This window comes from Rhinolophus hipposideros (genome assembly GCF_964194185.1).
Source record: "Rhinolophus hipposideros genome assembly, chromosome: 18".
NCBI classification, from domain to species: domain Eukaryota; kingdom Metazoa; phylum Chordata; class Mammalia; order Chiroptera; family Rhinolophidae; genus Rhinolophus; species Rhinolophus hipposideros.
In genome coordinates, this window is record NC_138064.1 from 37,732,487 (window position 1) to 37,743,636 (window position 11,150).

Consider the following 11,150-nt stretch of genomic DNA (forward strand, 5'->3'; position numbering starts at 1 on the left):
GAGTTTTTTAGGCTACGATTACCTGGACAAAATGTTTCTCTTAAGCATGGTCCGCAGATCACCTGCATCAGAACCATGTGGAGTAGTTGTTAAAACAAGGATTTCTGGGCCCCCATCCAGAGAAACTGAATCAGAATCACTGGTCCCAGGAAATCTGCATTTCATCAAGTTTCCCATATAATAAGAAAGGAGTCCACCCACAACACTCAAAACTCCCCAGAGTTAAGTGATTCATTAATTTTTTTAGGGTGACGATAATGAAAATGATGACTGTGAGGATTTTTACAGTAATAATTTTTAAATGAAAATACACATTTTTATTTTTCATTCATTAAGCATCATCAATTTTCTAATTATAAGTACAATAACATAAATACCCAATTTCTTTTTCCTTTTGCCCTTTCAAGTAACTTCTGGTGCAATTTTTCTCCAATACCATTTTGAAATTTTTGGACAATTTCTTCAGTTTTCCTATATTCTTCTTCATTTGCAAATGGCTTTACTATAAAGAAAAAATATGCATTAAAGTACTTAGACATAAGTACCACAAATTCACCTCAATTATCATTACTTACACAAATCTTAAGACTTAGTTATACAAAACAATTATGTATGTATTAATTATCACAAGTCCAATAAATTAAGAGTTTACAATACGAAAATAGCTGAAAAGCAACAATACAAAATACTGTAAAAAATACAACAGTAGAAATTATGTAATCTAATAACCATATTCTGAAAAATTATTTTAAAATCATTCTGGATGATGATAGTTAAAATGGCAAAGACAGGATTATCATATAGCTATTAGTCCAATAGGAAAGTAAATCCTGTTTAGCCATGAATAAGAGAAATTACAGCTTCTTTTCAGTAATGTTCAAGCAGAGCCTTGAACATTCTGTATGTAAATACAAAATGTATGTAAATGTAAGTGTAAAGCCTGCCCAGAGCAGTTTTGAGTGCCTTGTGGCCAATAATGGGAAAAAAAGAAAAAGAAAAAAGAAGGTATAGGGTTCCTACTCCATCAAAACCCAGTGCTCTGAAAATTAAGCTACAGATGAAAATAAATTTTAGAAATCAAAAAATATTTTTTGTTTCATTTGCCTCTGTAAGTCTTATCTTAAAGTCAATTTAAATATCTATATTCATAAAGAATATAAGTGAAGTGAATAATCAAAAGTAAATAATCAGTGCATTTTTTTTAAAAAGACACTAGAATTCCAAGGTCAAAGTAAATGAGAAAAAAGAAGAGAAAAAAGAAATTTTAAAAATCTGAGGGCTTCCATTTAAACAAAGTGATACATACATTTACCTTCACTATTTCTAGAAACTCTCTAAAATGACAGTGATTAAAAAGGGATAAATCCTTAAGGACAAAGAAAATGAAAAGAGAGAAGACAGCAGACAGGTTAAACTAACATTTTACAAATTAGAAAACACATGGGAAAATGGCAACTGACTTTGTAAAATGGAGAAAGTATCTAAAGCCTGGCGAATGGAAGGTAATGGGAGATAGGGTAGAGTTAGATGCAAACCAAGAAGTGAGCCAATTCCTACAGTACAATCCCAGAAAGATTCAAGAATTCAAGATACATGGACTCCCAGAGGCAGGGAGCAAAGTCATGCTGGAAACACGAGGATTGCTTGAAAATCTAGAAGCACGAGACAACCACTCCATCCACACTTGCCCCTGTAGATGTCCTTCTCCACTTTAGAAAGCCAGACAACTTACTCCCAATGCCAGTAGAAACGTGGAGGTTTCCTCTCCGGAGAAGTTAAACCAGACAAGAATACCTGAATTCTAGCCCATGTTGAAAAAACAGGGATTATAATGAAAGTATACATCCATAACAATGAGCCCTCTTACTAAGCTCCCAAAACACTAGCAGTAAGGCTTATGCCTCATCTAAACAAATGATGAGAGGCTTTTTCTTCGGAGAAACTGATCAGTTCAAGAGAAAGGAGTACTGGTATTTGGGTAAACCCTAATGAAACTGCTAGCTTTCTTCATTATTACCCTACAAGGCTCACTGAAAGGCCCACTAGTCGCCAAGCCCTATCCATGCACACAGAACTCTCACTCAGCTTTTCAGGTTCAGTCTCAAGTATGAATGCCTAAGAAGCGCCAGATATTTGAGAAAAGCCTTTCACATGAGATTAAGAGAGCTGAAGGAACAAAGGATTGGTGATATCAATTGGTTAATTAAGACCAAAAAGAGAAAGGTACTAATAATGAATACACAGCCCAATCTTCAAGAAAGGAGATGTCAAGAAGTGAAGTAACTATCGGACTATTGCTCTAATTTCCTACACAAGTAAAGTGATGCCGAAGGTAATGCAACAAGGCTTCTACCTTATATGGAGCAAGAAATGCCAGCTGTTCAAGCTGGGAATCAGAAAAGGAATAGGCACTGGAGACCTAACTGCAAGCAGTCACTGGATACTGGAGTGCACCAAAGAATTTCAAAAGGAGGTTAGTCAATGAGGTGTGATCAAACAATACAGTGAATGTTTAAATTAAGAAAAAAATTATTACAGTAAAAGACACATTGCCATTAATCCCCCTCAAAATACTCCCCATCACTGTGAACACACTTAACCCATCGTTCTTGCCACTTTCTGAAGCAGTTCTGGAAGTCCTCTTTTGTGAGTGCCATTAGTTGTGCTGTCATGGCTGCCTCAATGTCCTGAATTGATTCAAACCGTTTTCCTTTCATGGTCATTTTGACTTTGGGGAAGAGCCAGAAGTTGCACAGTGCCGTATCTGGTGAATAAGGTGGATGAGGACACACTATAATGTTTTTATTTGACAAAAATTGCTGTACCAAAAGCGATGTGTGACATAGAGCCTTTCAGTTGTGATCATAAAATACGGTGAATGCTGTTGCCAAGTGCTATCTGACGGAAAAGCAGGGAATTCAGTATGGGAAGCAGCATGTGGAACCTTAGTAACAGTGTGTGACAAGTTTCAAATTGTTCAGTGCAGTCAGTCAGGTATGAGCTAGGGTTCAGAGAAAGTGTTTTAAAGTGTGCCATAAATCATCCTCCATCGTAACAAGGCTCTGTGCCACACGTCGCTTTTCATATACAGCAATTTCTGTCCAACAAAAACATTATAGTATGTCCTCATCCACCTTATTCACCAGATCTGGCACAATGCGACTTCTGGCTCTTCTCCCAAGTCAAAATGATTCAGGACATTGAGGCAGCCATGACAGCGCCACTAAAGATACTCACAAAAGAGGACTTCCAGAACTGCTTCAGAAAGTGGCAAGAACGACGGGATAAGTGTGTTCGAAGCAAGGGGAAGTACTGCAGAGGGATTAATGGCAATATGCCTTTTACTGTAATAATTTTTTTATGTAAACATTAACCATATTGTTTGATCATACCTTGTATGTTTTATAGACTACAGTAAAGCCTTTGCACCAATCATGAAAAGCTATGGGCTACTCTGAAAGAAATGGGTGTGCCTCAGCATTTGATCATCCCATTGTGTAAACTGTATTGTGAACAGGAAGCCACTGTCAGGGCAGAATATGTAGAAACAGGATGGTTTCCTATAGACAAAGGTGTCAGACAAGGGAACATTTTATCTCCCTATTTGTTTAACCTGTGTGCAGAACGTGTCATATGAAAAACTGGGCTAGACTCAGAGGAAGAAGGAGTAAAACCTGCTGGAAGAAATAGCAATAATTTAACAGATGCAAAATGACACAATCTTACTGGGAGAAAGTAGTAATGATTTGAAATGACTTCTGATGAAAGTGAAAGAAGAACGTGCCAAAGCAGGACTGCATTTGAACATCAAGAAGATAAAAATCATGACTATAGAAGAATACACAACTTTAACATAGGCAATGAAGACATCAAAATTGTTCGAGATTTTGCTTACCTTGGTTTAGTCATCAATTCAAATGGAGATTGCAGCCAAGAAACCAAGAGAAGGCTGAGACTCGGAAGGTCAGCAATGGAAGAATTAGGGAAGATCATTAAGAGCAACGATGTGTCATTAGAGACCCAGGCTCAGATCACCCACAGCCTTGTATTTCCAGTAACAATGAATGAATGCAAAAGTTGGACAGTGAAGAAGGCTTTGGGGGAAAAAACGGATTCATTTGAAACATGGTGCTGGAGGACAGCTCTACAGGAACTCTGGACCGCCAGAAAGACTAACAGGTAGGTCTTAGAGCAAATTAAGCCTGAAATATTGCTGGAGGTAAAAACGACAAAACTAAAGCTGTCCTACCTTGGGCACATCATGAGAAGGCAGGATTCTTTAAAAAAGAAAATAATGCTGGGTTAAATAGAAGAGCAGGAAGACAGGAAGACCAAACTTGAGATGGACCACATAAAAGAAACCATAGGCATGAGTCTCCAGGAGCTGAGCAGGGCTGAGCAGGGCTGTTAAGGACACGGCACTGTGGACATCACTCATTTATAGGGTCGCCAGGAGTCAGAGCCGACTCAACAGCAATTAACACACTAATAACTAACATGAAACATTTTTAAATTAAAAGCTTATCCAGAAGGACCTACATCCAAACAATAGGAGTTCCAAAAAGAAAGAGCAAAGAAGGGAAAACTATCAAAGACACAGTATTTTAAAATTTTCCTAGAACTGAAGAACATGACATTTTAAACTAAAAGAACCCACTGGGTGTTTAGAGAAATATATTTTAAAAACCTACACTCTAAGAGACATCACTGAGAAATTCAGAATGGTAGGGATAAAGAGAAAGGTTGTCAAACACATCCAGAGAGTAAAAAACAACAGGTCACACATATAAAGGAGTGAACATCAGAATGACATCAGACTTCAAGAGGAACAAACTGTGACTTCAAAACTCTTAAGAAATGTAATTTCCAACCCAGAATTCTACGCTCAGCCAAACAACTAAGAATGTAGGTAGAATAAATACATTCTTTGGTCTTACGTTCTTTTCTTCTCAGATACCCTTCCTCAAGTGGCTACTGAGGAAATACTGCACCAAAATATGAGAAGAGAAAGAGGAAGACAATCCAGGAAGCAGGAAATCCAACACAGGAGAGAGATGTGAAGAGAAAAGCCGGGATAATGGCAGAAGAAAAGCCCCATGGTAATAACTGTCCTGCCAGCTCAAGAGAAATGAACACCGATTGGAGCAAGAAGGCAGAGAGCCCCAAGAGAGATGCCTCCAAAAAGAAATGAAACTGAGAGGCTATCTTATGTATTTAAGTATATTCAGGGATTATCACTGTATTGAAGTGTTTGCAGTGAATTAGTTGTGAATACAAAGCAAACTAAGTAGATGAAAAATAAGGAAAAAACCAAAAAAGTACAGCAAAAAAGGTAATGGCTCTCCAAATGGTTCTCTTGTGAATAATTACAAAACTATACACCCTAAATGGTCAGGTGATTTAATTCAGATAAATAATTATTTAAATCAGATGAAACCCTAAATTAAATCAGGTGAATATTAATTTCATCCTAAATGGCTATTTGTACAATTATATGGAGAGAATGAGAGGGAAAATGTGGGTACGTTGGATTGCATATATGTTGAGTGTTGAGCGGAGGAACATTAGGGGGTTCAAAGAGCTAACTCCACATATTTTTAGGAACTAATTTATAATATCAACAACGAAAAAAATCCAAGAAATAGTAGCACAAGAAGTTTAAATAGTTTAAACCTGGAGATAAACAACACAAGAAACTGACAAAATATTTGAAAATGCTTGCTTGAAAGAGTGGAATTATCAGGGGTTGGGGCATGAGGCACAGGACTACTACTTTTTCTTGTAAGCCTAACAATATTAGCTGGCTTTTCAAACTATGGAAAAATTAACATGAGAAAGAAAATTTGGAACACTTTAAGGATACTTTATCATAAGCCTAGAAGAAAAAGAATTAGACTCTCATCAGCTTCTAACAAGTTCACAGCTTTCCAAACTGCTAACAATAGTTATAGTAAAAGATTACAAACATACCTGACTCAAGGTACTTCTTTAATGATTCTTCAAGTGAAGGAACAGGCAGTGATGGAAGAGAATCCTGGTACTGAAATGTTCGTTCTTCAGCTGACTTCACCAACTGATTTTCCATGATGAAATCACAATAGGAAAACTAATGAAAAAAAAAAACAGCCCTCACAACTTCAACCTCATAAATATTCTTCCATAAGCTAGTTCAAATCCACACACCCAGGACTTAGTCCTAGTCCTTAATAAATTCATAAACTTGTCAGAGACAGAACCAATCAAAAAAAAAAAAGTGTAGACTGAAGGGAAGTAGAGTTTGCTACCCCACAATAAGCCTTTTTTGGGATACTGATTATTTTAAGCTGATTATTTTTAAGAAACAAAAGATTCTTAAAAACCTTTCACCTTCCCTCTAACTGCCTGAAAGAATTCAGATAGAGGACCTGCTCCAGGAAGGGAGCTATCATCATGTATAAGTATAGTTTAATATGAACTAAGTGTGACAGACAGGGAGGAACCTAATAAGGCATTTGAACATAGTCCCCTCTGTGTCCTATTGTTAAAGATAACCCAGCAAACATTTATTTACCAAATATTTGCTTTTCCACCTCCATGGGAATTGCCTTCCTCCCCTCTGAAGTCCCAAATCACAACCTCCCTCCCCCAACTTCTCCTTCGTTCAAGATGGCATACAAACCTTAAGTCCCAGATCTATCCTTAGGTCCCATATCCTTACAGAATTCCCATATGTACGTACATAATAAATTTGGTTATTTTCTCCTGTTAACCTGTCTCATGTCAGTTTGATTACTGGACCAACCAGAAGAGTTTAGAATGGTAGAAGAAAAATTATTTTCCCTCCCTCACAACTCAAAGTGCTAAAAGTCAAGGAGTGATTAATGGCCACTATAATAATCATTTATTGAGTACCTACCATTTGCCAAATATTGCAGTAGGTGTTACAGAAAACGTGTTATCTGCCTGATCTTCATGTTATCTCTTAAAGGTAACATTCACTGCCATTTTACATGTGAAGAAACCAATACTTAGATTTAATAACTTGCTTAAGATCAAACTAACAACTCAAACCTGGATCAGTTTGACCACAATCTTCCCCTACACCAAGTCCACATGATATTGGGGGAGGGGACCTGTCGCAAATCTAAATGGGTGGGTAGAATTCAGATGTGTACAACAGGATGACGGGCTCAGAGAGAGAATTTTGAAGAGCAAAGTATGAAGAGGTATGAACAGTCATCCAACTGTAGAGTTACAGAATATTACAGAATACACAAAATCACTTGACAAGTTGCTATAACCTAGTTGTGCAGATACTGTGAGGCCTACACAGAATGGTACTAGTATCCCAAAGAATTCTTGAACATTTTCACAAATGTATTAATTTTCATCAGAGAAATCAAACTAACCCAAAATGTGAATAAGGTGTACAAGTGCTAAATGAAAAATGAGATCTCTCAAAAAAGCCTTTATATTAAATTTTACATTAAAATAGCAATTGAGAAATCAAAGAACATTAATGTTGAATAAGAATTTCCTGTCCTTTCAATATTACCTTTTAAAATGAACATCAAAGTCAAATAAAATATTCCACTCATAAAAGTTTACAGAATAAAGCATTATCAAAAACAATGGTGAGACAGACTGTTTTCAGCCAATATAATTTTCTCCCTTCTTTCTTAACAGAATCCTGAGTTTTAGCGGGGTTATACAGCCACACAGCTAGATCTTTCCTACTCTCTCTTGGAGATAAGTATGATTTGGGGATGCATGTGACACCTCCTGGTCATGCCCCTATAAAAATCTGCATGTGTTCTACCCGTGCTTTCTCTCCTTCTCACTGCCCAGCAGGTAGTACTAACTGGAACAGCACCTTGGACCCATGTATGGAAGACACGTACAGGCATATCTTGGAGATATTGCCAGTTCGGTTCCATACAGCAATAAAGTGAGTATCATCATAAATCGAGTTGTAATCTTTTTTGCTGGTGCAGGGTCTTGCCTTCAATTTGTACAAAACACAGTATCTGTGAAGCACAATAAAACAAAGCACAATAAAAACAAGCAATGCCTGTATTGAGATTGTCAGAATCTTCCTACTATCCCTGGACTCCTCCCTGCAGATACTGTTTCCCCGAAAATAAGACCTAGCCAGACCATCAGCTCTACTGCGTCTTTTGGAGCAAAAATTAATATAAGACCTGGTATAATCTAATCTAATCTAATATAATAAATATAATAAATATAATATAATATAATATAATATAATACCAGGTCTTTATAATATAACATAAGGCCGGGTCTTATATTAATTTTTGCTCCAAAAGACGCAGTAGAGCTGATGGTCCGGCTAGGTCTTATTTTCGGGGAAACAGTACATGGGGGGGAAAGAACAAAAAAAAATAAAACATTTGTCTTATTCATTGTATTTTGGGCTTTGTTAAGATAGAAGAGCTTAGCCTATAACACTAATATAAAGAGATAATCAATAAAATGAGGTACAACAAAGATCTCATAGTTTCTTGGCTGCACTTCACTTCGACCATCCCTAAATATGGCTTTAGACCTAATGGAAATACAGATCTGGGTTCAAATACCAACTCTGCCACTCACTAGCCATGTGCTCCTGGGCAGCTAACTTTAACTGAAAATCCTTATCTGTAGATAAGATAATCATATAATCAGATAGACCTGTTTTAGGACTTATAAAAAAATGACTGCAAAAGAACATTATAAAAACAACCTAGTTGAGACAACCGTATTATGCTAGGCAGAGTTTCTATGAATGCCCCCTCCCCTCCAAATCCAACCTCTCTAATCCCCAGAACCTGTGAATATGAGACTATCACTTCAATGATTGTGATAGTGTTATTTTACACAGCACAACTGACCTTAAAAATAGGGAGATTATCTAGGTGGGCCTAATCCAATCACTTCAGACATTAGGAGCAGAAAGTTTTCTCTAGCTGGTGACAGACGCGTGGGGGACATTAAAAGCAAGAAAAGGATTGGAGGTGCTGTCTGGCTTTGAAGATGCAGGTGGTTTTATGGAACTGTGAGAGACCCAGTAAGGAAATGGGGACTTCAGCCCTGCAACTTCATGGAAATGAATTCTACCAACAAAGTCAACGATCCTAGAGGTGGATTCTCCCCCAGAGTATGTAGAAAAGAGCCCAGAACTACAGAAACCTTTATTTCAGTTTTTTGAGAGGCTAAGCAGAGTACCCAGCTAAACATACCGAGACTACTGATTTATAGAAGCTGAGATAATACATTTGTGTTTTTTTAACTGTTACATTTATGATAAATTGTTATGGCAGCAATAGGAAACTAATACATATATATAGGAAAGACAAGCTATTCTCTGTCTTTCTCCCTGCCATTTAATAGACTCTAGGAAACTGAGACCAAGAGTACCAATTCCTTATCCACTTAAGTCTTAACTAACAAAGAGGTGCACATTAAAGATCTGAAATATAAGATTCTTTCATAAAGGATTGCTTTGAATTCTCAACCACAAACATTAAATATGATTCCAAAAGAACTTATACATGCATTAAGATAATGATGACGCTGGCTTTAATTATAGTGGGATTGCTCGGAGCAATAAGATATGGAAAAGAGAATCAAGTAGTATAAGTTAATATATATATATAAAGAAAAAAAGATTGTCACATACCAGTACACCAAGATGAATTGTTTAGGACCGCGAAGGAGCCTGTTGAAATAATTCTGTTTTGAGATCACAGGGGTCAGAAGTAGGCTGTGTGGGAAGAAAGAAACAAGTTTAATTGCCAGGAGAATAAATTAACAAAAACTGTTGAAAGAAAGAGGGCGGGGGCGGGCGGGTGGCTCAGGTGGTTGGAGCCCGGGGCTCCTAACGCTGAGATCCGGTTGGATTCCCACATGGGCCAGTGAGCTGCGCCCTCTACCGCTAAGATTGTGAAGAACGGCTCGTCCTAGAGCTGGGCTGCAGTGCTGCCCGGGGCTGTGGGCGCTGCCCAGAGCCGCTGTGAGCGGACCACCCCGGGGAGGCGGAAGGGTAGGGGGTGGAAGACAAGCAATCTAGAGGTTGGGACGCCCCAAGACTCAAACTTTTGGGAAATCACAGCAAACACACGCAAAAACTCCATCTGCTGGAAAGCTGGATAAAAATTACTATAGCGGACAAGGGCACTCCCTTCCATCAGACGCACAAACCCACGGGATACAATGACCCTCCCGGTGCCCGGGTGTCTGGTGCGGGAGCCCTGTCCCAGGCGACAAGGAGTTCCGAGGCCGGCTCTGGAGCCGGCGGCGCCCAGCGGGACAGGAGCTCGGAGACTCCTCCCATCGGCCCAAAGGAAGCTCCGCACCCTCGAGAGCCCACAAAGTGAAAGGAGTGCAGCCCAGCCCCACGACGGACCAGCCCCGCAGCCCAACGCCAGGGGTACCTCTCTGACCCCCGCAGGCACGATGCCTCTCAACGCGACACCCTCGCCGAGTCCGGGCACCTCCGGTTCTACGCGCTTTAACTGCTCCCCGCGACCTCACCTCCCCCAACCTGGGCCGGGCTCGGGGCGGGAGGTGGCGCCGCCTCCGCGGGCCGCCTCGGCCTCACCCCCCGCGCTTTGCCCACTCCGCCACCGCCGACCCCCGCGCGGGCCCGCTCGCTTCAGGGGGCGGAGGAGCGGGGAACTGGACGGAAAGCCGCGAGGGTCCGGCCCCGCGGTCACCCGGGAGCGGGGGTTGGATGGCAGCGGCGAGGGTCCCGCCCCGTACTTGCAGCCGGGGCGGGCCGGGCCTGCGCTCTGTTGGGACCCGGCCCCGCCTGCCACGGGCCGGCGCTCGATTCGGGTTGCGGGCCTGGAAGAGGCTACGGGCACGCCCGGTGAACTGTCCAAACCCTGCCGGGCAGCAGTTCACTCCTCGCTGCAGTGTAGCGCAGTGCCCAGGCCCGGGACACGGCTGCGCTCCGCCCAAGCAGGTACCTAACTCTCCGGGATGGGCGCAGGAACGATGGCTCAGACCCATTTTCACCCCACGCGTGCAACACCTGTTTCCCTTCCTGTTTTGGTCCCAGCTGCGGTTTACCAGCCGCTCCTTCTTCCCAGTGCGACCGTTTTTTGCAGCCCCCAAGCAAGAAGTTACACCAACACCTTTTAAAGGAGTCTTACTGTTCACCCTATGTC

General features: G+C 40.5%; 1 protein-coding gene across 3 annotated transcripts in view; it reads right to left on the bottom strand.

Moving 5' to 3' along the window:
- CROT (carnitine O-octanoyltransferase) overlaps positions 1-10,672 on the bottom strand; it is a 54,244-nt gene extending 43,572 nt beyond the window's left edge. Inside the window, exons 1-4 of one of the 3 annotated variants that reach the window (XM_081080230.1) lie at positions 10,413-10,672; positions 9,659-9,742; positions 5,971-6,106; positions 378-502 (exon numbers count right to left, since the gene is read on the bottom strand). In XM_081080230.1, the coding sequence (XP_080936356.1) occupies positions 378-502; positions 5,971-6,085 (240 nt within the window). In that variant the 5' untranslated portion in view covers positions 6,086-6,106; positions 9,659-9,742; positions 10,413-10,672. The remainder of the gene's footprint in view (positions 1-377; positions 503-5,970; positions 6,107-9,658; positions 9,743-10,412) is intronic. The other 2 variants (XM_081080231.1, XM_081080232.1) reach the window with 2 other exon arrangements.
- Between the last annotated feature and the right edge of the window lie 478 nt (positions 10,673-11,150).